Source organism: Trichoderma breve, chromosome 5 (genome assembly GCF_028502605.1).
Source record: "Trichoderma breve strain T069 chromosome 5, whole genome shotgun sequence".
Taxonomy (NCBI): Eukaryota; Fungi; Ascomycota; class Sordariomycetes; order Hypocreales; family Hypocreaceae; genus Trichoderma; species Trichoderma breve.
In genome coordinates, this window is record NC_079236.1 from 3,928,323 (window position 1) to 3,954,769 (window position 26,447).

General features: G+C 45.7%; 10 protein-coding genes across 10 annotated transcripts; 7 read left to right on the forward strand and 3 right to left on the reverse strand.

Moving 5' to 3' along the window:
* Positions 1-59: 59 nt before the first annotated feature.
* T069G_08821 (pyridoxal-dependent decarboxylase conserved domain-containing protein) lies at positions 60-896 on the reverse strand (the record flags this gene model as incomplete). The annotated part of the gene is made up of 1 exon (XM_056176031.1): positions 60-896. One exon carries the CDS (start codon positions 894-896, stop codon positions 60-62), a length of 837 nt encoding a protein of 278 aa, XP_056026980.1.
* Positions 897-2,424: 1,528 nt separating this feature from the next.
* On the forward strand, positions 2,425-5,008 carry T069G_08822 (fungal specific transcription factor domain-containing protein; the record flags this gene model as incomplete). Its single annotated transcript, XM_056176032.1, has 5 exons — positions 2,425-2,524; positions 2,579-2,633; positions 2,689-3,368; positions 3,423-3,717; positions 3,769-5,008. The coding sequence occupies 5 exons, from the start codon at positions 2,425-2,427 to the stop codon at positions 5,006-5,008; spliced, it is 2,370 nt and encodes a 789-aa protein (XP_056026981.1).
* Positions 5,009-6,007: 999 nt separating this feature from the next.
* T069G_08823 (fungal specific transcription factor domain-containing protein) lies at positions 6,008-8,314 on the forward strand (the record flags this gene model as incomplete). The annotated part of the gene is made up of 6 exons (XM_056176033.1): positions 6,008-6,229; positions 6,300-6,507; positions 6,565-6,596; positions 6,673-7,975; positions 8,040-8,173; positions 8,261-8,314. 6 exons carry the CDS (start codon positions 6,008-6,010, stop codon positions 8,312-8,314), a joined length of 1,953 nt encoding a protein of 650 aa, XP_056026982.1.
* A 1,174-nt stretch (positions 8,315-9,488) lies between these two features.
* T069G_08824 (short chain dehydrogenase domain-containing protein) lies at positions 9,489-10,723 on the forward strand (the record flags this gene model as incomplete). The annotated part of the gene is made up of 4 exons (XM_056176034.1): positions 9,489-9,567; positions 9,637-9,878; positions 9,937-10,184; positions 10,324-10,723. The coding sequence occupies 4 exons, from the start codon at positions 9,489-9,491 to the stop codon at positions 10,721-10,723; spliced, it is 969 nt and encodes a 322-aa protein (XP_056026983.1).
* Positions 10,724-11,464: 741 nt separating this feature from the next.
* Positions 11,465-12,043, forward strand: T069G_08825 (uncharacterized protein; the record flags this gene model as incomplete). Its single annotated transcript, XM_056176035.1, has 1 exon — positions 11,465-12,043. The coding sequence occupies one exon, from the start codon at positions 11,465-11,467 to the stop codon at positions 12,041-12,043; it is 579 nt and encodes a 192-aa protein (XP_056026984.1).
* A 1,085-nt stretch (positions 12,044-13,128) lies between these two features.
* Positions 13,129-14,760, forward strand: T069G_08826 (beta-lactamase domain-containing protein; the record flags this gene model as incomplete). Its single annotated transcript, XM_056176036.1, has 5 exons — positions 13,129-13,210; positions 13,285-13,433; positions 13,525-13,652; positions 13,721-14,256; positions 14,381-14,760. The coding sequence occupies 5 exons, from the start codon at positions 13,129-13,131 to the stop codon at positions 14,758-14,760; spliced, it is 1,275 nt and encodes a 424-aa protein (XP_056026985.1).
* A 686-nt stretch (positions 14,761-15,446) lies between these two features.
* T069G_08827 (alpha/beta hydrolase fold domain-containing protein) lies at positions 15,447-16,961 on the forward strand (the record flags this gene model as incomplete). The annotated part of the gene is made up of 5 exons (XM_056176037.1): positions 15,447-15,736; positions 15,798-16,344; positions 16,402-16,477; positions 16,561-16,815; positions 16,870-16,961. The coding sequence occupies 5 exons, from the start codon at positions 15,447-15,449 to the stop codon at positions 16,959-16,961; spliced, it is 1,260 nt and encodes a 419-aa protein (XP_056026986.1).
* A 2,131-nt stretch (positions 16,962-19,092) lies between these two features.
* T069G_08828 (tannase and feruloyl esterase domain-containing protein) lies at positions 19,093-20,673 on the reverse strand (the record flags this gene model as incomplete). The annotated part of the gene is made up of 1 exon (XM_056176038.1): positions 19,093-20,673. One exon carries the CDS (start codon positions 20,671-20,673, stop codon positions 19,093-19,095), a length of 1,581 nt encoding a protein of 526 aa, XP_056026987.1.
* Positions 20,674-21,330: 657 nt separating this feature from the next.
* Positions 21,331-22,207, forward strand: T069G_08829 (uncharacterized protein; the record flags this gene model as incomplete). Its single annotated transcript, XM_056176039.1, has 2 exons — positions 21,331-21,472; positions 21,522-22,207. The coding sequence occupies 2 exons, from the start codon at positions 21,331-21,333 to the stop codon at positions 22,205-22,207; spliced, it is 828 nt and encodes a 275-aa protein (XP_056026988.1).
* A 234-nt stretch (positions 22,208-22,441) lies between these two features.
* T069G_08830 (uncharacterized protein) lies at positions 22,442-24,102 on the reverse strand (the record flags this gene model as incomplete). The annotated part of the gene is made up of 4 exons (XM_056176040.1): positions 22,442-22,718; positions 22,788-23,380; positions 23,429-23,495; positions 23,549-24,102. 4 exons carry the CDS (start codon positions 24,100-24,102, stop codon positions 22,442-22,444), a joined length of 1,491 nt encoding a protein of 496 aa, XP_056026989.1.
* Between the last annotated feature and the right edge of the window lie 2,345 nt (positions 24,103-26,447).

Genomic DNA, 26,447 nt, shown 5'->3' on the forward strand with positions numbered 1-26,447 from the left:
CTACCTATATATTTGCAGCATACTATGTACAGATGGGCATGAGTTCATGTTGTATACCACTACACTCCATTTGTCGTGCCATTGACACTCGGCAGCAGTGACTGGGCAATTTGGTCCAACCCATCTATGATTGCCACCATTTCTTCGCCGCTTAAACCGGGATGTATAGAGCATATCCTCAGCACCAGCACCCCTTTTAATCTTGTTGTCAATGGCGCGGCCAGATTCTGCTCAATAGCCTTTTGAGAAATTTTCGTATTCAAGTCATCCAAGCTTGCTGCAGGGATTCCAGAAGGCTTGTATCGAAAGCAAATGATGCCCATCTGCGCTGATGATACAATCTCCCAGTCCGGCAGGCGCTCTAATGATGACTGTGCTATCTCTGCCAGTTCAAATCCGTGGTTGATGGCATCGTCAACTGCATCTAGGCCAAGGAGCTGGAAAGAGAACCACAGCTTCATTGCTCTTGCAGGTCGTGTAAGTTCGGGCCCATAGTTCCAGAAATTGGGCAATGACTCGGCTGTTTCGGCGGCGTCTTGAGTATACTCTGCAGTTGTTCCAAAGCTTGAGGTGAGGTTTTTGCGATTTTGAACGAGGACCATTCCACAGCCGTAGGTTTGGAAAAGCCATTTATGGGCATCCCAGGAAAGACTGTCGCAGAGTTCAATGCCGTTAAGAATGCTGCGGCGGGATTTGCAAAGCAACGCAGATGCACCGTATGCTCCGTCAGCATGGAGCCACAGGCTCTCCTCCTTCGCAATGGCTGCCAGTTCAGGAAACGGATCAACGGTGCCGGTGTTTGTAGTCCCTGCGTTCCCAACAATAAGGAACGGAATCTTGCCAGATGCTATATCTTCTTCAATGGCCGATCGAAGTACAGTCGTATTTATTCTCATCTTATCATCACAAGGTACTTTGCGAATTTGAGTATGGTGAAAACCAAGAATTCCTAGCCCTTTTGCCAATGATGAATGGGTTTGATCAGATGTATAAGCGACTGCTTTAGTCCTTTGTTCGAACGAAAGCTTTTGGTCTCTTGCCACCATGAGGGCAGATAGATTAGCCATCGAGCCTCCAGAAACGAAACAGCCTCCTGCTGTCTCAGGATACCCAATAACATCTCTTGCTAGCCACGACAAGAGATTCTTTTCCACGGCGCTAGGACCAGAACTTTGATACCAGCTTCCGGCATGCGTGTTGTAAGCAGAATTGAGAATTTCCCCTAACCAAGACAAGTCGGATGCTGGAGATGGAATGAAGCCAAAGAATCGTGGATGGTCCATCCTGACACGATAACCGAAAATTTTCTCCGCGTGAGAAAGTGTTGCCTCAATCGAGGCTGGGGCCTGCGATGGCTTTGCAATGTTCCCTATTTCTCTCTCATTCTGTGTAGGAATGATGCTTACAATGGGTTGTGAAGGTACGGTTTGTCTTTCCTGCACACAAAGTTCCACAACTTTGTGTGCCAATTCAACGAAACCATCCTTTGGCGCCGCCCCCATTGCGGAGTTGTTTCTGAGTTTACGATGAACGTCACCTGTAGCTGTGTATAAAAGCAGAGTCTTCTTAGACCGTCTGTCTTAATATACGATTTCAAGACTCGAATGAAGAATTTCTGTGCATTCTAACTCAGCAATTGACTCACCTGCTGACGGGTATCATCGGTTGCGTGGTATTCTTTACTGTTTTCTGGAATTGAAGCGACACCGGAAGATCCACCAGCTAAGACCAGCCTTGGGATCCCCAATTTGGAGCAAGTGATGAGATTATGGGTCCACTAATCCATCAGCAGCCCAGGTTTACAGACTTATTCAAGGCTGAAGCAAGTAGAATAAGAGCTTGTACATCTGGTTAAGCGTTGGCCCAAAACAGGTACAAGTCAGCAATTCTGCAATCCGTATCGCCAGTCTGTTATGTGACAGGTGGCCAGCAACCTCACCGCGGCCTGGCGCTCTCTTCCAGCCCAGGAAACTGAATCGTCGGGGATAACATTCAATGTAACGCTAGTATGCTGACAAGAGGAAACAGCATCTCCTCGGTATGGCAATTCTGGGCACCCATGGTCCCGCTTTGCCATGAAAGGGTTGTCCTTAAGACATCTCCGATTCGATGTTTCGGCGATAATAGAGAACAAAACTTCTCAAAGGCCGTCGAAAACCGGCGCGAAATTTAGGTATCTAATACGGAGTAAAGACACCTTGATTTGGCAGATAGATGGAGGAGGTTGTGAATCTCCAATTTGGAGACTTTCAAGTGGCTTGTTCATTGGCCGTCTTCGGGCGAATCTAATGCTTTTTGTGGGCTGGAGACCTTCCACGCTTATTCCATGTATTTAATCTTTGCGCTACCCCAAATTCCCCCAATTTTGCAGTCCCCAGATACCTGGTAACTGTCACAACGAGAGAACTATCTGCATGAAACAATATGCCTAAAGTTCTGAAAGCACCCACAAAGTCTTACAGATGCCATCGCTGCAACCGGCTATTCGCGAGGTCTGAGCATCTTCAGAGGCATGAAAGATCACGTTAGTATTCGTATTTCCCGCCTCTGCAAAGTATTGGTATTCAGGATAGAGTAGATACGAAAGAGAAGCCATTTCAATGCTCTCAATGCCCCAAAGCATTTACAAGGAAGTGCGTTCTTGTTTAGTAATATTCCCATTGTGCTGTACTAATAACTAGCTAAAAGAGATTTGCTCTCGAGGCACGATCGTCTTTCCCACGTTTCGGGGAATGCATCACAATCCTCGCCCTCCATTACTATTCCAGCAACCCAATCTCCTCAGCAGTCTTTAAAATCCATCAATATTCTACCAGATCCTACAGCAAATCACTCAAGCAGACATCAGGGATCCATACTTGAAAGTGCAGCCGACATTTTAGGCGCTCCTCTCAATGACGTTGAAGGCCATCTGACAGCCACAGGGACATCAAAGTCTTACGAGGACCATATTATTCAGACCAGTAGTATAGGTCAGCCGCTGGATTTTGCAATTGGAGATAACACTGTCGACTATTTCACTCTTGGTTCCATAGATGATTTTACTTCTTTTATGGATAGCGTCTCCGTTCCCACGCATCCATTCTCTCCGACTTATCAGCCGGTACCATTCTTTTTTCCAGCAACTGATCCAACTTCTGTCAATGCTTCGAACGAAGATTCAACAAACAATGTTACATGTCAAAATGAAATACCAAGGCATCGAATTCCACGACTTGCCACTTCCTTGGCACCTATTGCAAAAGATGGCAATTCCTCTCCTTCTCAAACTGATATCAGGCTTGCTCCGCTGCAGCTTGAGTATGAGTTGACCAATCCAAACCAACAAGATCGACCAGGTCTGCTGCATATGCATATATCCACGGAATGTCGGCAACGGATCATCAGCGATTTAGAAGGATTTTCTGATATTATTAACAAAGACTTCGATTTGCCATCTCGGCATGTATTGTCAAGATTCTTCGGAGGATATTTCGACACTTTCCATGACCATTTTCCATTCCTTCATATTCCAACTCTTCGGCCGGAAAACATTAGTGTCGAGCTATTTCTTGCCATGGCGGCTATTGGAGCTCGCTACACACACGAGTTAGAAATGAGTAGCGTCTTATTTCAGATGGCAAAAGTCTTGGTATTTCAGTGTATTCGAAGACACAGAGCCACACATCCTATCGCTACCCACGGGCTTCCACTTGGCAAGCTAGCTGCATCAAGCGAGCGGGTAGGGCAATCTTCACATCTACAGGAGACTGAGCTATCCAAAGACAGTCAACAGAGCATTATCCAGACAGTGCAGGCGATGCTTTTGTTAGTCGCAATTACCACCTGGTCTGAGCCTGGTACTGCATCTGATGCCTTGTCGATGCGCAGCATGCTAGACTGCCTTATAAGAGAAGAGGAAGCACTTCGCATTCCTCAGACACGACATTTTGATGATTGGAAAAGTTGGGTCTACTATGAGAATATTAAGCGAGTCATTTATGTTGCGTATTGCTTCATCAATATGCATACTATAGTTTTCGACATACCCCCTTTGATGTGGGCAAAGGACATTAACTTTGAACTTCCATGTCGTGAGAAAGAGTGGAGGGCCAAGGACGAGGTGGAATGGAAGCAAACTCGCGATACTGGAGGACAAGCGCCTCTAAACTTCCAAGAGACTTTCGCGAGTCTTTTTGCTAATGCAGGCGAGATGGATGAAAAGTCAAAGACGAGTCAGACAAGCTTCTCGTCTTTCGGAGGATGTGTCTTGATGCATACCTTGATTCAGCAGATCTGGCTGACGCGAAACTCTGGACTGCCTTCTCAGCAACTAGAGCACAGCCTTCCAACAGACCAGATTGGCGCTTTCGAGAATGCATTGAGAACTTGGGCAATGTATTGGGAGCATAACCAAGAATCCTCCATGGATCCTTTGAGTCCTCACGGCCCTATTGCATTCACTTCTACAGCTCTTATGCGGCTAGCCTACATACGCCTCAACATGAATCTCGGGCCAATACGTTGTCTCAGTAGCTGGGATCCGCATTTGATCGCGCAATCGCTTCACGCGAGCCCCCCAGTCCAACGTAGCGAGAGACTCACTCGGGCTGCTCTTCATTGTGCACATGCACTGAGTATTCCCGTCAAATTGGGCATAAACCATATCGCTGAAACGCAAGTCAGATTTTGGTCAAATCAACATGCGTTATGCTCTTTAGAGTGTGCTTTATTGCTCGCAAAGTGGCTGGAATCAGTCACAACAAAAGACCCTAATCCTCCATTGACGCAAGCAGAGGAGCGACTTTTGGACTTTGTAGTCCACCTTGTAGCTGAAGCAGCATACAAAGTTCGATGCGAGAAGATATGGGAAAGAAAAAAGTCACTCAATGTGCAGACCGTTCGGCTCTGGGCAAGGCTGTATCAATCCAAGAGCGTCTGGGAAGTGGTGGGCTTAATTGGAGCCTCATTGAACATATATGCAGATATACTGGAGCAGAAGTGCCCAGAAGAAGGAATTGGGGCATAACATAAGGGTATACTCGAAATGGCTGTAATTTGCTTTAGTATATCCGCTACGAGTCTGCCGCCAAAAATTCCCTGTTGATAGTGAGCCACAGGATTGTTAAGCTCCTCTAATGCATGTGTTCGAAGTATTGCTCGCGCGCTGGGGTAGGTTGTAAAGTCAACTATTGCACGGAATTGCCGATTCTTGCTAACTAAAAACCCCTTTATTGTGATGGAACGTAAGATCTCGGGGCATAGATTAAAAACGGCTTTAGGGGACCGGGAAGCTTACTGTAACGTAAGTTTCATGATTTGCCTCGTAGATCTATTCCGTAGTTTAAGGTTGCTTGAGATTCCGGACTCGAAGTATTCAACTTGGAATAGTTTCAGTGCCTCTCCCCTTCAGTCTAAAGGATCTTACGCCAAAGACCTGCTGCCTAATAAGGTGCCCTGTCTGCTTTCTGGCACCCACAACCGTAACCAGCGTCGCATGTGGGCCTAAACAGCCACTTACACCAAGCAAAAGACTCTAGTTGGAGCTGGGGAAAATGAGCCACAGCATACTTTTTGCATTGCCGAGCGAAATCACATGATGAGTGATTCATATTCTCAGTCGTTTTGTTGCCAGCAATTGTTGAATTGTTATTTCCCCACAAGTATAGTAATTGATACGACGTATCTTTGGTCACTGAGATTAAAGAATTGAAAGAACAGCTACGAAGCTCTTGAGCAAGCCTAAAGATGCAGAGCGCTCGGGGCTTTGTATCCTGCTCGTCATGCCGACAAAGAAAGTTGGTGCTTCTGTCCCCCTCACCAAGGATTCTCCTTACCCTTTTTCTGTACTAGATTGAGATGCGATCGGGACGAGCCGTGTAGCAATTGCACGACCAGAAATGTCGAATGCATTTACGCTTCATTACCACGTCAACGTGGTAATCCTCCTCACAGAGGAAATCACAACCAGCGCCCTGAAGTTCGCCTACGTAAGTTGGAGCAACTTCTCGGGACAATAGTATCCCAAATGCCCGAAAAGCAAGCGTCGGGTGTCGCTATAACTTCATATAACGCCGGAGAAGCAGATAATCTCCACGGAGACCAGCCTTCTAGCCATGCTGCTCATGAACGAACGGTGGGCGGCTTTTCCCAGAATGACAATCACACGGTCAGGCCTGGCCGCATGATGTCGAGTGACGACCAGACGATTTACGTATCTAGCGTTCACTGGGCAGCAATTTGTAACGAGGTGAGATCTCACTTACGCTTCCATGGTCTTTGCAGCCACAATGACACTATCCCTTATGGAACCACTTTAGATTGCATGCCTTAGAGAGAATTTTCATGAGCAGGAAGCACAAAACCACATGGAGACTATGGTGCAGAGCCAAAGAAGTAGCGAGCCCCTGCTATTGGATGGCGTAAGACAAATATCCAGCGTGGAAGACATTCTATCCGCCATCCCTCCAAGGGATTTTGTGAACAGATTAATATCCCGATATTTCAATTCCAAGGATCCTTCAGTTGGTACTTGGCAACCCCTTTCAAGACCTAACTCACATATAAAGCTAATTGTATGATCAGCTGCCTTTCACCTGCCATCATTTCAGCTTGAGGTATGTATAATCACCCTGGGGACGCAAACAACCGTTGATGCTCAAAACATCTAATTGGACTTTTGTTTTGCTCTAGTATAAACGCTTTTGGGATAACCCGCGTGCCGCTTCCCTTCCTTGGATAAGCCTATTATTTGGAGTAATGTCTCTAAGTGTGTTTCTCCATATGCGCTCTGGAGACAAACTGCCCGAGGCGTTCGGGAATCCTGGAGACATGAGGGATGACTTCCATCGACGCTCCACCGAATGCCTGCTCTTGTCGAAATACTCTACTGAACCTGGCGCATACACCATTGAGGCACTCCTCTTCAACATTCACAATGAGTTTGTGCGATGCAAAGATGCTCATTTAGGCGTTTGGATTCTGGCTGGCATTGCCACACGATTAGCGATGCGAATGGGATATCACCGTGATCCAAGCCACTATTCACAGTTGTCCGTGTTTCAGGGTGAGATGCGCCGCCGCTGCTGGGCGAGTATCTTGCAGATGGATGCGCTCTTTTCCTGTCAGCTTGGATTGCCGGCCATGATTCAAGAATCACAATATGATACACAGCTCCCATCCAATCTTCTGGATGAAGACTTTGGTCCCGATTCCGTCAAGCTTCCGAAATCACGGCCCGAGACCGATCTCACTCCCGTGCTATACACGATTACGAAAACACGATTTTTATTGTTGTTTCGTGTAATATTCAACCAGGTTGCTCTACAATGTGTGGCAGAGTATGATGAGATTATTGCACTAAGTCAACGTCTTGAAAACGCCTATACCCTTATTTCTCCCCATTTTCGAATGGCCTCTCTTGAAGATTATATAACAGTTCCGCCTTATTCATTAATCCAGAGGTACAACTTGGAGCTTCTATTCCAAAAGACGCGATGCATTCTGCACCGCCATCATATGGCGAAATCCTACCAAGAACCGAAATATAACTTTTCCAGGTATTCATGTGTTGAAGCGGCAATGGCGATTTTAACGCACCATGCCAACATTCACAAAGAAGTGCAGGTCGGAGGTCTTCTTCACAGAGAAAAGTGGTTTATTTCATCACTTGAGCAGCACGATTTCTTGCTAGCTTCCATGATTGTCTGTCTCGAACTCACTTCACAGACTCAATCTAATCCAGAACACGACGACGAAATGACCGGATTGGTGAAGTTTGACCGTCAAGAATTGATCAAAGCGCTGGAAACTTCGAAATTATCTTGGCATAGGCTTAAATCAGACTCCTTTGAAGCGCAAAAAGCATTCGATATGCTGTCAATCATGCTAGATAGGGTTTCGATGGGCACACAGACAGAGAGAGAGCGACGTCTTATGGAAAGAGGCGCTGAGCATGATAACGGCAACCATACGGTATCTCGGCATATGGATTACGGTAAGTCTACCGACTACACGATATTCTTTTTTTATCATGTGCTAACCTTTGCCCCCTTGATTAGATCCTATGCTGGTGCCAAGCACGTTGGAGGGCGTGGAGCGTCAATTAGGTACACTGAAGTCCTCACAAACTACCGATACACCATATCTCAATGAAATGGATTCATTTTTGAATGGCCAAGATATGATAGATTGGGTATGTACCTACATATAACCCGCGTAAACCTGACGATTTGCTGGAGAAGTGTTATATGCTGACGTGTCATTACTGATGTTTCGACAGAACGCGTGGGAGCTATTCTTGAAAAATTCCCGCGGGGAATCACGAGGCGCTTGAAGCAAGATGCTCGCCGAAACTTCAGCTGTCCAGCTATTATTTCACAACTCGTGGAATTCCGCTCGACAATACCAATGGAAGTTTCGAGTTTTGTACTTGCATCATCTGCGCCACAGTCAAGGCCTAAGGTCGCGCTAGCGCTCCGGATTTGGACAACGGTGATAATAACTCCGATGTTTATTACAAAGACTACTGTAATGAGGATGCACAAATCAGGGCTCACAAGTATATCAGGTGATAGGAGATCGGAGGCCGCGGACATCTCCATAGACAAGAACCCCTTATGGCCAAAGAGTACCATTGGACCTAAGTCTAGGCAACAAAATGAAGGATTTATCATTCTCTACAGTTATCCGATTGAACAAGAGTGAATGAGGGCTGGTGTATAAGCAATTCCCGAGTGGTCTTGGGCATAATTAATCTGCGATTATGCAGCTTTCTTTTAAGAACAAGATGTGCAGTGTTCGTGTAACTAAATTTACATATGGCTTTCTCAATGATATGGAAAGAGTGCTTAGTTATGCTGGAAGAAGGTCAAGCTTACGAGTACTACGCAGCCAATATCCCTACCTGAACAGAGACTTGTGATGATGTCGCCCGTGTAACCTATGGCTAACTCACTTTGGCACTAAGCATTAAATATAAGCGAGTGTTGATGAATAATTAACATCAAGGATACGTAGATCCACAACGAGCATCAACCAGCTCAAGTTTAGCCCAGCTAAATTCTGATGAACGTATCTATGCGACTTGGATCGTTGTCATATCTAGGTAGTTTATTTGCAGTGTACTCAGGTATAGTTTGGTTAGTATTGATAGAGAATGGAAACTACATCCTGTTCCGGCAGTATTTGCGTACGCTCAGTAGGTAAGAGCGAGATCCGTGGAATTCCGCGGATGCGGCTCCGCAAGTCCGGCAACCTCTGATGCGGCCCCACCTTCGGTCGGAACAGATACAGACCAACAAAAGAAGCAATGAAGGTTGTCCAAACGCGTGGGAAATATATAAAGATGTCTTTGTGGTTGGAAGCTGTTATATACGCTCATTATTTTGAGATTACTCAGAGCAACGCAGAAAGTTGATGCTCGAAGGACCTCTTGACTCGTTTCACTTCTTTTCATCATCCACTTTGAGCAGCAAAAACCCCTAACCTATCAAGTATCACCAGACATTATGACACGCCAAAAGGAAGAAGAGTTTCAAGTGGCTGATATGCCTAATTTGAGTGGCTATGTTGCTATTGTCACAGGCGGTAAGTATCTTTGGCCACTACATTCTACGCCCGGGACTAGGATTGTAAAGTAACTTATCGAGATAATAGGCAATTCTGGCATTGGATACGAAACAACGCTTCAGTTGGCTAATCATGGAGCCCGAGTATATATCGCAAGCAGATCAAAAACCCGCGTTGAGGCAGCAATCAAGGCCATGAAAAGCGGAAACAGTGGTCTAGACATTCACTTTCTCAAGCTAGACTTGCAAGATCTTCAGAGCATCAAGACTACCGCTGAGGAATTTTCACAAAAGGAGCCTCGTCTGGATATACTCATCAATAATGCCGGCGTTAGTATTGTACAAGGATATTGAGTAATTTCTACTAACTAATTTACTTCCATCACAGATAATGGCGTGTCCTTACGAGCTAACCAAGGATGGATACGAACTGCAGTGGCAAACTTGCTTTCTGGGGCATCATGCTTTTACAATGTCTTTACTTCCTCTTCTACGTTCAGCTGCGGAAAGTAGCCACAGCAGAGACCGAGTGAGAATTGTAAATGTCTCAAGTGATGCTGCTACAAGCATGGGACCGGATAGCATCAATTATAAAGATCCTAATCTGGCTGATTTGAAAGGAATGACCGCCCCATGGTAAGCAAATATTATCACACGCGATAATAAGTTGGTTATCTTTTGCCTTTTCTATTATCTTCTTGCCATTGGCGGACCGAAGACTAGCACATATACATGGGAGCCACAATACGCTGACATATTCTTACTTTCTACATAGGAAACGTTACGGCCATTCGAAGCAAGCCAGTATCATTGTTGCCAAGGCAATCACAGACCGTTACAAATCCATTGGCATTACAGCTTATTCTTTACATCCGGGTATCATCAAGTCAAATCTCCAGAGCCACGATACTTCCTTTCTTGGCATGTTGTCTCGAACCGCGATGAGAATTTTTCCGACTCTTTCGCCAGCTGATGGGGCACGCACCAGCTTGTATTGTGCTACAAGCCCCAATGCTCCCTCATATGCTGGCCGGTATTTCGTGCCGTTTGGGAAGGTTGGAACAAAGGAGAATAGGTGGCTGGATGATGCAAAAACCGTCGACAGACTTTGGACGCTCGCAAATAATCAGCTCAGAGATCACGGGTTTGTAATCGATGATAATGCTGGTAAATGAGCTTTTTACCGGATTTGAAGATCTGTGAGGGATTCAAAGGTTGCTCTCGACATGAAGCTGGTGATTGAATAACTTTTCTGGTAAGATATAGAGCTTTGCTTTCATACATGTTGTCCTGGGAAGAATATCCATCCTCGATTGACCTTATTTACAACTAAGAACGATTATGTACCTAATATTTAGAAACATCCCATCAATGACAAATGGATAACTCACATTAAGGCCAACTACTATCACAAGTGAAAACATTTGTGCACGATAAATGATATAAGTTGGCTCACATGTAAGTAGAGCGCCGAGAGCCGATACGATTGGCAAACTTTTCAGCTATTTGAAGCATCACACCGCCACCTTCGCCGTTATACCGCACCGACGATCCGTCCTTACGTGTTTAATGAGTGTCAAATTGCCAAGATGTAGGCCACGCGTCAATTTTGTTTGTGATTCTCAATGAGTCCGTCGGGAGATGATACACTTGTGCCCTTTCTTTATGTGTATTATAGGAGTGAGCGTACACGTCATATCGCCGACTTCACCGATTTCCTAGTGTCCACGACTCCTACGTGCTACGCCACAATTGAACCTCCGTCTTCAATGCACTCAATCTTTAGCATATATATTATCTCTCTATTCCCTCCAGATATGAAGTCTCAATCACTCCAAAGCCAAGTTCAATAGCATCTTCCAACCACAGCCAACTCAACATACCTATCAACCGTATCTTCAAACCGCAACCAAACCATGTCTACCAAATCCTACACACTCTCATCAATTGGCCTCCTGTGCCTAACTCTTTTGAGTTTACCTGGCTCAGCGCAGCCGACTACCTCTCCTTTAGGCCCAAAAGGGCTTAACTGGGTGCTTCCCTTTGTTGGCGATTGGAACTGCTATCAGCAGGGTGAAGCAAATGGGAGCGGTGGAGGTGGCAGCGGCGCCGGTGCGAACCTTACGTATTCCATCAAGATCACCAAGGATAATGTGACCCTGGACTCGATTCAACCAAGTCCATTGCTCACGGCTCACTCTGTCATAACTTACGACGCTGAGAACGAAATCTTCAACTACACTTACAGCGACAGTGGAGGCAACAGCGGACCTGGTACATCTGTTGGCTGGGAGGAGGGCGGTCACTTTCGATTCATCACCTGGCCCCTGACCAATCCCGGTAGACCGGGTATCCAAGCTCGAACAATGGACGATTTCCTGCGACCCACCAGCCCTGATCAATTTACCGACAAATTCTACGCCAGCCAAGATGGCGGTAACACCTGGCTGCCGGCAGGTCAACTCGACTGCACCCGTGCCCCCAGCTCTCACTAAGGAGACGAGAGTTAATACGCAAGCTTTCAATTTGGCACAAGATGATGCTTAGTCAAAGGAGAAGCAAATGTGTTCGCCAGCCACCACAATATCTAATGTTGGCAATACGATCTTGGGTTGCAAATTCGACAACGCTTTTTATCGCTACTGAGTGAATATTAGACTATGGAACGTTATTAATATCCCATAATAGCTTGCAGTAGTTAGATCATCTTTCTGTTCATGTCGTTCTTTTACAATTTTGTCTTGAGTTTTAATAAATACATTTCACATCTTACACTACATGTCGTGAAGGTCTTCAATGGTGCATGAATTGTTTCCCTAGCTTGATCCCTTTTAAGAGATTTTACTACAAGTGCTAAGCAATTGGAACAAATAGGTACCTGGGAGGTGAAAGGTGAATATGATTTCAGATGTCTAAAGGCAGGATACCAAATAAGATTTCCCGTCTCTGAACGCCACCATTAGCCTCACTGTTCTACCAATACACTAAAGATGAATAAAATTACCGCCTTTCCCTCTCATCTACTTCGATTCTTACTTCTAAGGTTACGACAGTGCTACCCAGGTGCAGTTAAAGACAAAATTAGCCTGCGTACAAGGTCACATGTGGGCTGATCCTCTCATGCACTACCCACCAGTGTGGAGAATACGAGACAGAGTTACTGAATTAGGTTGTTGTGAATTTCCCTTTGCGATTTCTCCACACCGCCGAGAGCCGCACTTCAAGTTCAGCTTCAAATCCGGGGTGGCGTAGTTCAGTGAACGGCTCCACAATGTTTTCAATCGAAGCATTTTCCGTCCTGTAGTTTGTCAAGTTTGTTATGATAGTAACATTAGCAGTCTAGCAGTAGTATAAACATAAATGGGACTATCAATTTTATTCCCTGTTATAGAAAGTGCTACTCTCCAGCTAGGGCAGTTTACGCCTTATGGCGGGTTAACCAGCGCCATTTGGTATAATACCGAGGCTTCAAGATCTAGAAACTGGTTACTCGGGACTCACCCGCAATACATATATAGCTCAGGTTACATCAAATATTAAACCATGTCCCTTATACTTCAATTAACAACCGAATTTTCTCATGGATAGTACACGTGCTCCCCTTTTGCCCAATGGGCTCGGAGCTGCAGCAAATCTTGCTACAGTCAAGCAAGAAGTAAAGTGTTAGTAGTTATCCATTATTTTCATCATCTCGAAACATGATTAACATTAATACGTAACCTTTATGGAAACATAGCGAAAGCCGATGCTATTGTTGCCTCTACAATCCCTGTCGCAGCTCCCCTCCAGAACTTTCTTGCATTGACTAGGGCCGGCGATGTTTTGTATCAAAGCACAGCCGGAACCAGACAGCTTGGGTCGTCGGAACCTCTCCGATTCGATGATGTGAGCAATTGACTTTGATCCCAAATTTAGCGCACCTATCAAAAATTATTCTCACTCATACTCCTCCGGGCACTGCACTAACCATGCATAGATGTTTTGGCTGGCTTCTCATACCAAGATCCTTGGAGCAATGGCACTGCTCAAATGCATTGATATGGGTTTAATTGGGATTAATGATAGCGTTTTAGATCATTTACCCGGCTTAGCTAAAGAAGAAGTGTATGTAACTACTCTGTGGTCTCTGGTGACTTGTAGAGACGAGGTTTCTCTAACAAATATATATTTAGCCGACTTGATCCTAATGACCCAAGCTCGGCTACACAACCTCGAGTTGGCGATATTACTGTTCGCAATCTCCTCACTTTTACAGCTGGAAACGCCTACCCTGTGGTAGATATCCTTGCTGCTCTGAATCCGGAAAAGATTGTTACCGATCCAGAGGCTTTTTTCCCAACTAATAAAAGCGTTTACGAAGGTTCACACGCGGCCAACCCGAACCAGATTTGGCGCTATGGCGCTGAAGCTGATTATAGCGGTCTGCTTGTCGAGGCCCTGACTAATGTCAGCTTGGGCCAGTTCATTCAAACCAATTTGCTAGATCCTGCAGGGGTAGAGGCAAATGACTTCGCCTTTACCCTAGATAGTGAACAAAGAGCTCGGCTCGTGGGCCAGCATGTCAGAGTTACCCCAGACATGCTTATTCCAAGAGCGCCGATCTACGATGATGCACAGATTAAATTTGAAAGCGCAGGAGCCGGAGGCTTTGGCACTATCAACGCTCTTGGACAAGCACTTTTGCCCCTACTTAATCAAGGAGTTCATCGTAAGTGTCATCATGTATTTCCTGTTGGAACAAAGACTAGACCGCCATAAAAAGATTTGGTTTAAGTGTTTCACTTCAATCTGTTTAAAATCGAGTATATGAACTAATAGAGGAGTATATATAGCTAAGTCAGGTAAAAGAGTTCTGAGTTCTGAACTCGTAGCTCAGATGTTTACTCCGCAACTTTCCGAGGCTGAGGTTGAAAACGGCCTTAACAAACCTTCTCAAGCCTCTAACGACGGTGGGGTTCTATTTCCAGGAACACCCAAGCAGTGGGGTCTTGGAGCGCTGCTTTTTCCAGAAGGATTTGAAACTGGCCGAGGAAAATTCACTTTGGCTTGGGCTGGTTTCACCAACGTAAACTGGCACTGCGATATAGAGAAGGGCGTGGTTATGCTAGCCTGGAGCCAGGAAATTCCGCAAGACGACCCAATTTATAATAACCAAACTCGATATCCTATTGAGAGAGTTATTTATGATGCAATTGGAGATTCCTTCTTTTGAATTCTAATTACATCTCATGTACATCTTGCATGGGTACGCACCCTATGTTCAGCTCAACTATACACCCCGGGTTGCTAGCTAGAAAATAGATGTATAGCTCCTCGATCTATGCAATATATCTACAGAAATAGTCGAGTACAAGGTCTTGTATACTCAATGATAGGGGTGTGTAGGGGAGCTATGAGCTGACATATCATCGCGCGCGGTTGATTAACACATCCACAGGCTTTAAGCACCCACAATTCTTCGCCCGAGATATGAGAAACCGATAAGCAGCGCCTCGTATTCTCTTGTTAGTATGCGTCGGTTTGATCAAGTCAGATCATCCCAGCAATTTTGGGTATAGCAAGCGCGCGGTGCAGAGAAGCAAAATTATGGAGCGACCTGATCGAACCATCAGATAGGAGCCTCTTTTTTTATCTAATCGATCTACTGTAGATTTGACAACCGCGCGGCCCTCAGATTCACTCATATTGCCTGCTCTATGTAAGCAGTAAAGAAGGCGAAAAGCAATTTGCAAATGGTGGGTCGTACTTTGGAATCTATTGCTGAAGAATTGAGAGGAGGATGAAAGAGCCAAGAGCTGTTGTGTATTTAAAGATGTAAAAAACGGATTTTATCAGATTTTATCAGTACATCAAATTTTCTTCTTCTATCTTAAAACATTTCGACAATTTTGGGCAATGATGACGCTGCTGTTTTACATGATTTCTGCTCTGGTGCTTCTAAGCACAGAGCCCCTGGCTGAAGCAGCCAAGTCTAGCATATCCCCTTTTAAGATTGACCTCTCTCATCGCGTACCGCACATGGTCGATATGATAAAGAGAACTCAGTTACCTCCGAGCGATTTAGACATTGCTGTCAACAGCAGGAATGATTCAACGAACACCGGCATATCTTTATCCAAGCTCGAGAGTCTCTGTAGCCAATGGCTACATGATTTCGACTGGGAAAAAGAACAACTTGAACTGAATCGGTATGTCACGGCCCATAGTATCCTTGTGATGACGAATTGGCTGCTAATATGTTTGTCGAAGGCTGAAACATTTTACTACAATTATTGAAGGCCAAACAATTCACTTTATCCATGAAGTCTCCCAAGCGCGGAACTCTATTCCGCTCATCCTACTTCACGGTTGGCCAGGATCGTTTTTGGAAATGTTACCTGTCATAAATAATTTGACTCTCAAGAATAATTCGCATATGGCCAGCTCCGACGAGGTGTCGTTTGATGTCGTTATTCCCTCTCTTCCTGGATTCGGCTTCTCTTCCCCTACCCCAAAGAATTGGACCATTGATGACACTGCACGTGTATTCAACACCCTCATGCAGGAAGTACTGGGTTATGATACCTATGCAGTTCATGGTTCTGACTGGGGAGCCTTCATTGGCTGGTCACTGTATAATTCCTACCCCAACTCTGTTCGCGCCACTCACATGGCGCTTTTCCCAGAGCTTCCACTACAACCCGAACAGCTGGATGCAGAGAATATAACGCTTTCTAGAGAGGATGCCTTCAGCGAGCAACTCTGGGTTGACAATTCTGTCGGTGGCAGTGCATATGCAGTTCAACAGAGAACTAAAGTAAGTCCGCACATTGCCTTTACAAACGCAGAGCTGCATGCTTAATCTCTATTTTAGCCAAATACAATTGGTTTGGCATTGTACGATAATCCAGTTGGCCAACTTGCGTGGATTGCTGAGAAATATATCTCTTGTAAGATCCTGTTGCTTCAGTTTTGTTCATTTTTTTTCAATTGAGTGTTCATTTGTCCCATGTTAACGTATAATACGTCCTAGGGTCCGATCCGCGACGTGGCACCGGGCCGTCTGTTTTAAATGACCATGAAATCCTTCGGGTCGTCTCGCTCTATTATCTCACACAGTCGTTCACTTCCGCTGCTTACATATATAACCAGAATCCGTCATCATTTGCCGTTCCTCTGTCGAAAGCGAAAACAGATGCCCCATTTCTCTTTTCCAGTTTTAAATATGATACATTCTTCATCCCAGAACAGATTATAGGTCCTCTGACGAATCTTGTCTACTATAAATGTCAGTTACTCTTAGCCTTTCAATGTTGAATTACGATTTTTAACACTTACATAGCGTGGGATTTTGGTGGACATTTTTGTGGCTTGGACAATCCGCCTGCTCTTGTTCAGGGTCTAAGGGAAATCAAGAAATACTGGCATTACTGATCATCTTTAGTCTATTTTCTCTATCAGTTTGCTGGACTTTCTTGAAACATCACATATGGGATCCCCAGAAGTATACATTAAATGCAGAGTTCATAACACGAGAGTGTTAAGCTGTGGGACCTTTCGGAGCAGTATTGTTTCATACGTATCTAATTCTAATTTACAAATTAATATTACAGAAATCTGAATTTACACTTCCACCTCACGATATCTGTTGCTTTCCAGCTCTTGGACAATATAAGCAAACTGTATAACTCCTCTCTTAAAATCACCCAGCTGTTTCTGACTTAGTGACATGACTGTAGGACCGACCTTTGCAAGAAACCATGTCTTGTCTCTCTTAGCAACAGCAGCGCCGGTAAAACATAACCACACATAAATCTCTCTCTCCAACTCCCCATCATTATCTTTGGGAAAGACCATGATGCAGGATCGTAAATTTTCCACAAATATCTGGTTCTCGCCGGATGAGAAAGGTATACCACGCTTGAGAGAATTTAGGTAGATACTCGCGGCGTACCAACATGCGGCATGGAAAGGGCCATCTTCCTCAAAATCTCCATTTGGGTACTTGTCTCCTATACATAAAGGTATCTCCCAGTAGTCTCCTGGTATGGCTTGTGGATCGAAAGTAAGCAAATTGTCATGAACCTCATGAAGCAGTGATAGTAACGGCCCATTCAGCCCACTGGAATATAATACTTTCTCCGGACGTTGCAAGATAGCTGAGAGAAGTGTAGTTGGTGCCTCAGGAACTTGATATCCGTCTACGGTTCCAAAGACTGGTTTCGAGGCACTCAGAATGGCGTCGCCAAAACCAATCCTGAATGAACAGTTATTACTGACCGTAGGGTTGTGGGACTAACGGGTCGACTTACAGTGTAATCATATGTGATAAGAAACCATCAAAACCAAGCTTTCTTAGGCCTCCATTTGCATTTACCATTTGCAGTAGGCCTTCTTTATGGATCCTTGCTTCATCTAGGTGGCTATTCATGCTCTTCACTTTGTTGTTAGCCTTGGACCAACGCCTCATCTGCAACAACCTACTTGCCTCATAATGCCATAAATACATTGCTGTGGCTATATCTGTGTCGGATACAGTTCGAGAGGCAGAAATATTTTCCAAGAGGAGCTTGATCGCCTGTCGCCGATGATAATGAGTTACAGGATTGCCATTTTCTCCTCGAATCACCTCTAGATGAGATGACGCAGCGAAAAGAATTACGTGAAACATGCACGGATCCTGGAATGATGCTTGCATCCATTGATTCCTTGAGTACTCAGGGGCGTGATTGAAGTTGGTTCTAAGAGACCTCGGAAAGCAGAGGTCATAATCAGCGGGGCGGTGAGTTTACTCATACATTCGAGCGGAACAGTCTCTCTCTCTAGGAAATGCTTACAGTGATTGACTAAGAATGGCATATACCATTGAGATGGGATTGGGTAATGCTGCGTGGTGGAGTCCAAAGATAACGGAATGAGTGAAGACCCGCCGGCGACACTCAACCCGTTGGATAGGGACTCTAGTTGTGAGCGAAGCGTGCGTATCTCGTGCTGAGATCGGTTTTCTTCATAATTACAGTTTATGAATTTCCTTTTATTATCAGAAAGTTTCAGATATGGATTGGAGATGAATTAACTCACTTCCGACAAGTTGTGCAACTCGGAAAGATCTTGTCGCATTTCTTCTTCCGCACTCTGCAATTGCTACACGCTTGCAATGCACAACCATCTTTAACAGTCGGAGTTGTCATTTTGTTTCCTAGGAAGAAAATAGAGAGATAGTCGTCTCGTGTCAGTCAAGGCCTATTGTCAAACAAATAGTCTCAGCAGTTACGTGCCACGATGTCAATTTGAAGGAGAGTCAGCTAGCGCCGCGGCAACGAAGGATTTGTCCGAGCTGACCACGACTTGTCGACTCAGCCCCGCGGATCCTGAATAAAGCCCTGGTAACAGTCTGTTAAGAATGGGAGATTCGAAGCTAAAATCTGACACTATGAATTATTAGACTAAGGAAACTCAAATACTAAATTGTAATAACACTAAATGGACAGAAGTCGAAGAGAAGGCAAACCGAACTTTTAGACACGTATTGCTAACGAGTCCTAGTTTGCGTTGCACAGCCAGCTCAGATGCACTTGAAGCTACTGGCGGACTTTGTGTCTCCTCCAATGTACGTGGCAATCTGGGGATAAGGACAGATAATGCGAGCGCCGCCTTGAGATCCCGCTATCTCCGCAGCCAAGCTGAGAGGCGCCCTCTTGTTTTCCACCCAGTTTACCAGAGCCGCAAGCGGATCCGTGGGCACCGCCCCGAGAGACGGAGTGCCTGCGCAATGGTCCACACCGGGGGCAAGGAAAAGCCGAAAGAACTCGTTGACTTTTTCAGAGCCACCCATCAGTCGCTCAACTCTGTTCCGGTATTCGACTGTACCTTTGGGGAAAATAAGCTGATCGGAAAGGCCGTGCCACATTAGCAATTTCCCGCCCGACTTTTGGAATCCGGACAGGTTAGGATTATCGGTTCCGATGATGGCGTCATATTCCTTGTCTGACCGGGCAAAGAGCCGGTCTAGTGTGGCATAGTCGATTTTGCTCAGATCATAATTGGGGTCTTTCGCGATCCAGTATTTGATCCAAGCATCGTTGACGAAAAAGGGAAGGCCGACTCGTTTCCCATGAGTTACATTGGTGTTCGTAAGGCTGTCTAGCGCAGCGCCAGGATTGAGGCCATACCACCTTGACTCTCCATCTGGTCCAAAGGGACCTTGGAGCACCTTCTGAACAACACTGGCGGTTGCTTCTGTGATGGTCACATTCACTCCATCACAAGGAATCTTTCGTCCAACCAGCGCGTATGGATTAAAGTGGCAAATGTCTGGATCATTGATGACGCCGTCGACGATGCCGTCCAATCCGTCGCATTCAGCAATAGCGGCGTCGGTAAATGCCTTTAGCTCGCAAGGTGAAGGAAACGACTTTTCCATCTTCATAACCACCTGCGGCCATTGCTCTGCAATAACATATGTTGGCCAGTAGATTGCAGGAGCACCTGCTAGAATCCCATCAAAAAGATCTGGGTATCTCTGCGCCGCAACCATTGCCTGCCGTCCGCCTGTTGAACATCCGTTCCAATATGAGTATTTGGGCTTCTGACCATAAAACTGCTCCGTAATCTCTTTGCCGACTAACGCCATATCATGGACTGAGCGATAGGAGAAATTGATGAGTGCATCTCGGTTCACAGAACCGTCTGGTCGTAAGGCCCAAGCCTCAGGCGACGAAGGGTTGAAGCCTACACCAGCATCGGTAGATGCGGAGGAGTATCCCTGCTTAATGGTAGGACCTAGGGTAAGCTCCAGCTCGCCGGCTGCATAACCGACTCCCCCGTTGGCTTGAAATCTCCCATTCCAACCCTCCAGAGGCATCCAGACTTTGACGAGAACTTTGTCATGTGCGCCTGGATGGGTAAGAACCACATCAACTGCACATACGTCCAGACCGGAAACTGGACTTGGAAGAAGCCCTGGGACGGCGGGGACGGTATAATTCCATAACTCTGTCCCATTAATCGATATGATTTCGGCACCTGGGATGCATGGAGCTTTAAGATGGGCACATGATTGCCTTGGGTGTCGAGAAACTTCTCCATCAGCAGCGGCACAGGCCACAAGTGTAGCCAAAAGATGTAGGAGGGAAAGTTTTGCCATTGTTGCTAATTGACTGGTTCAAATCACCAACAGCTGCTGATTCGATCGACTGACTCAAGTTTAGAAACCCAAGGCGTATTAGAGATATTTATACTTGTTTTTTCAGATGCCCCTTTCTTATGGACGACGCCATCTTAACATCAATCAGATTCATACCTGCAAGTTCTTATTAGACTGCCATCGACCGGCGGGCGGTTTTCCGATCCCAGTCAAGCCAAGCCATTTGTGCATCATGCGGAGTAGGTAAAAATATGGTTAAATACAAAATGGATACAGAGTACGACCAACTAACTAGGAATATATCATATGTCTTCGGCGGCCTCATTACTAGAAGGGATCGAACCCATATGCTGTATTATTTAGTATAAAGATTTGAGTTAATACCAGCAATGAGGCTTAGCACCGATTGCTAATGGCAAGGGTCGGCCCCGCTCCGCGCACCAAATCAACACGGCTGTCCTCCGTGTAGAACGATCAGTATATTCGGCCAATGGCTTTCTTCATGACGTATACCGACAAACGAACTGAATCTATCTAGAGGGCTTCCAATCGTTATAAATATTGGCATTGTATTCGTTGTTGGCTATCGGAATCGCAATGAAACCCCGTCTTGTATTTCTGTTCCTCTAGTTATTTATAAACGCCAGCGTGTGAAAGATGTCTCCAAAAAATGAGCTAGCGTTGGACAAACAGGACTCCGACTCAACAGTAATTCGCCAAGTAAGCCCCAATATCACTACCATTAGCATCCCATTCGCACAGTTGGGGCTTCTCAAAACGGGTGGACGAACAACTATCGGTAAGCCGTCTTCGTCTAAGAGACTCTTCTTCCTCTGACGATATTACAGTGCAACTTCAATCCGGCTCACTTGCAGTCATATCGCCGGTGCGATTGACGGACGTCGTGCGCAATGCGCTGATTGCAACGAACGGCACAGTCAAATATATCATCGCTCCAAACTTGGAGCATTACATGCAGATTGGCTCATGGAAAGCAGAATTTCCCGGCGCATGTCTCATTGTCCCCGAGGGCCTACCTGAAAAATGCGCCAAGAAACTAGGCTTAGGTCGGGAGGTATTCGACATCATCTACACTGCGTCGGAAAGCCAGAAACATATCTCGGAAGAATTTGACAATGAGTTCGATGTACAATACATTGATTCAATGGAGTCTCACGAAATTGTCTTGTTCCACAAGCCGACTCACACAGTCATCGAAGCAGACCTTTTATTTAATGTACCCGCTGTCGAGCAATTCTCCAAGTCAGGCCAATCACCAACTTCTGGGGTTTTAACGAAGCTTGTTTCGCCAATCTTCTCCACAGCATATCCTGCGACATGGCAGAAGCGTCTAGCATGGTATATACTAGGAGCTAAAGACCGTGTCGCTTTTGCCGTGTCATTGCAACGTATATACAGCTGGGATTTCGACCGCATTATACCCTGTCATGGAGATGTCATTGAAAGTGAAGCAAAGAAGGTATTCGGTAATATTTTCGAGTGGTATCTGGATGGAGAGAACAAGCGTCTCTGACTTCAGAGTTCTAAAGAGTCCCGAAGCTTGCAGTTAGTCTAACGCGGACATTATTTCTCACGAACATGGCGAAGAGTTGGCGAAGACGAGTATCTTCTTGTACTAATTAGATCATATAGTAATTTTTAATACAGTCATTTAGTAAAGACAATGAAGTGTTTTTCCACATGAATGTCGCAGTGACAGATATTAAAAGGGAATATGTATTATCTACAGCTAAAATCGTTACAGCTATCATAAATTTGTCACTAAAGCATCCAAGAGAACCTTTGCTGCGAAGCGCCTCCCATCCCCTTCGGCATATTTCCGAGCGAACTTTTTGGCTCGTAGGTTTATTTCCTCCGCTTTGGCTCCAAAGATAACTTGTACAAGGGTTTCACATAGCTCGTCCTTTTGCCATCTCGGCTTTGCCTTTTTGTTCCCCCACCGGCCTATTCCAATAAGCTCTGCCCTGTTGGCGAAATCATAGCAATCTGCCCATCCTGGCAAAACAAGCTGCGCGACGCCAGCGCTACAATTCGGAACAAAATTATTAGGACTTTTCATTGAGAATGCTGTTTGGTAGAAATGAGATACTCACCACAATGCTTCGTTAAAGGAGCTTGCACCACCATGGTTCACCGAACAGATGATATGACCGGATTCGAGCACAGATTTTGGCTCTGCCGTCACCCAATTCGTGAGTCTGATTTGGTCATTATCCATCTCTTTGCCTAAGTGCCTATGAATGGCCTTGTAAACGTCCTCTTCGTGTTGCTCTAGGCTGCTTGGAACAAGCTTGTCCTCACTTGCCACGCTCTTGATCTTGAGTTTCCACAGAATTTGTAGTTTTCGACCCTTCGCGTCTGCCATATCTAAAAATTGACGAAAGGCAGCTGCCATTTCGACCGCTTCTGATTTGGACATCGTCAGATGGGTGCCAAGATTGACATACACCGTGGGCTCTCTAGCAAGCCAATTTTCCAGGGATTGGTCCACTTTACTAAGCTCGAGAGAGGGACGAATAATAGGACCGCAAGGAACAACATGAGAAGGTAATATGTCAAAAGGGTAGTCCAGGTCGGCACTGTTTGCGACGAGGATGCGTAGCCCTGTCGGTGCAGGCTTCAACACGCCCAATTCGTTGGCAGTCATCAATTGGATACTCTCTCCAACCCGGTTTTTCAGCAATGTCTGGGCGTTTTTGACTCTTTGGGCTGTAAGTAGCATGTATACAGCAACGAGATTGAGAGCGATGTTTGCAGGGATAAGATAGATAGGAAGCGGAAATGGCATTCCTGAACAGACTCTGTATTTGTTTGATCAGAAATTAGTACATGGAATGTTTTGCATTCAACTTACATGGGGTACTTCCATAGAGCCGCAAGTCGTGGTTGCAGAGGAACCGCAAAGTCTTTGATCGTATTTGGCGCCAGTACGATCCAGTTGATACCCAGATGGTTACACAGAGTAAGACCAGGAGTAAAAAGTGGCTCGATAACAGTCAAATCAGGTTTCACATTACTCAGGATATGTAGGCTTTGCTGATACAAATCGACAAACTCCTCGGAGCTCCAAGGTTGCATGATACCCTCGATGCAGAGAATCGTGCGTGCCGCATTGAAGAAAGTGGGAGGTCGGTCGTATGCTTTGAATAGGTCGACATCTGGGCCTATACATGCTTCAAATTGGGATCTACCATGCAGTCTGTGGAAAATCAGACGTGATGATGGCTTGCAGGGAGAAATATCCACAACGAGCTGATTGGTCTTAAGGGCCGCCTGCTCGAGGCCCTCAAAGGACGCAATATGAATCTCAACATCATTGGCCAGAATAGCCAACTCGTACGCTGCAGCTAGGACCACATTAGCCTGGCCGTAATCGGAATTCGTAAAGAACAAGATTGTCTTGGGCATGGTGAAAGGCGCGATGGATGGGTGAGCAATGCAGGAAAAAAAGATGGACAAGAGTAAAAGCAAAAGCTCTGTCTCTACACGTAACTCTTGAACAACTCTAGAAGGGAAAAGGCAAGGGAATCCTCATTTCGCGCGGATGGCATATTTATCATGAAACATCGTCTGGGCTGCTCCTTAGATATGGCTTCTTTAGCTTGGCAGCGGCCCTACTATGGAGCCATCACAGCTCTGGCGACTCGATTAGAGATAATTCTCGATAGCGGGAAGGCTACAGTCATAATGAGCATAAGCACAAAGGATCGGTTAGAAGCAGAACGAAATGCTAGTGCTGATACTGCGAGGGTAACCGTTGATTGGTTCCCCTAAACGAGCGTCTCTTCGTTCTCGTTCATTGGATGCTACAGTGTGGCTGAGTCAGCTGAATATCTCTTTAACCTTATTATTAACTGAATCTGTAATCTATACTTACATGTGCTCTATTCTTTAAAAAAAGAAAATGTTGAAAAAAAGAAGTCCTTCGCCTAAGCTAAACTATTTATGATCGCCGCGTGATCTTTCACGCATCCCACCGCAGAGCAAATGTCCGGCCATCGGTCGAGGTCTATACTCAATGACTTTGTTACAGTTTTCTCATGATTGCCAGGCACATGTTGTAAATAGCGAGATGTCATCCTCCTGCTTTTTGGGTGGATATCTCCTCCTCGCCAGTACCATCTAGATGTAGGGGGGATAAACCCTCTTTCATCCCTCCCCTTCTCCTCCATTAAAACAGAGCCTAGTTGTCCAAGCAGGACTACTCGAGTATCCCAAGTTCCTTCTTGCCATGGCAACTCATAAGCAACAGCTGCTGCCGTCATACGTAACTCGTGGTCCCTACAGCAAGCTACCACACAGAGTAGTGGCATAAAGATTCCCTCGCCAAAAGTCATTAACAGAGGCGTATCAGTCGAGATATCATCTTTAATAAACTTTACCGAGCGCCAAAGCATATCGCTAAACTCATCTGTGAATGCATCAAAGGCCACACCTGTCGGATCCAGACAACAGCTAACACTTATCCAGAGGACTTGCCAGTGAATAAATATGAGACGCAGAGCCCGTCTTTCTGTTGTGCTTGATTCGCAACTATCCAGGTAAGCGTTCAGAGTTGACTTCCATCGACTTAGGCATGATAAGAAGCTTCCTCGCCGAGCCACCGCCTCAAAGACGGAAAACTTTCTGCCGTAGCTGATCTGACATAGGCATGTGACCGCGTGGGTGTAGAATCTTCCCCACCATGAATACACCTTTGGGATGGTATCGATGCCAAACTCTGGAATCTTGAACTCTGGCTCCGCTCGCAATTGAAGAATATGAGCCCAGGATGAGTTTAACTGGTGAGTGAACATGCCCATGACAGCAACGCAAGGGAGAATGTGCTCCACGTCTATAGTTTCAGCACTGGTCATTGCATTATCTTGGAAAAGAGTGGTCGAATATCGAAACATTCCCAGACCATAGGAGAGAAGGTTGTCCGCAGCGCTCAGGTTGCCTTGAAGAATTTCATACACAAAAAGCAGTAGTGTCATCATAAAAACTTTCCTCGGTCGAAATTGGGCATCCCTGTTTTGAATAGATGTTCTAAAGCTTGATATGGCCCTAAGGTGATGCAAGATTGACGCCCGGTGATGATGGTTGGTAATATTTCGGTGGGACCAGGAAGCAATCATAGACAGACGATGCTGTGCAGCGGACCCTCGCCTTTGAGTTGAAGGATTAGAGGCCATGGCCCTTGCTAGAGCTCCGATGGCCAGAATTGATTCGCGGACAAACCCTTCTTGCAGGCCTTCGGAGATAACGCTAGACCAAAGATCCGCGTAATAGTACCGGGAAAGATCTGGAGCAACATGGTGCCGGAAGATGTCGAAATAAGACCCATTTTTTTCACATACGGCAGGGAGACCGTTAAAAGAACGAGGTAATTGGCTGAGAAGGTGTTGAGAAGGCTTAGTGGCGGCGCTGGCTCGAGGCAAGAGAGGATGCAGAGGAGAACTGGTAGGTTCCGTCTTGCGACGAAGCTCTGGTCGGATATATCCATCGCATACTATCCGAGCCTTCTCGCAGCGGGCGCAGACAGGCTTGCGCTCGTCACATTTAACTCGACGCGCCTTGCAGGTCAAGCATCCAAGGCGACTCTTTGGTTTACCCGCCCGCTGCCTCCTGTACTCAAACGATTCAGGGTCGTGAGCCACCGAGGGCGGCCCGGGCTGTTTAGAGGCCAGAGGAATAGAGTTCATAGATGTTCCTATAATAAAAGTAATAGAAGAATGTTTTTTAAAGAAAGAAATAGCCGAAAGCAATGCCTG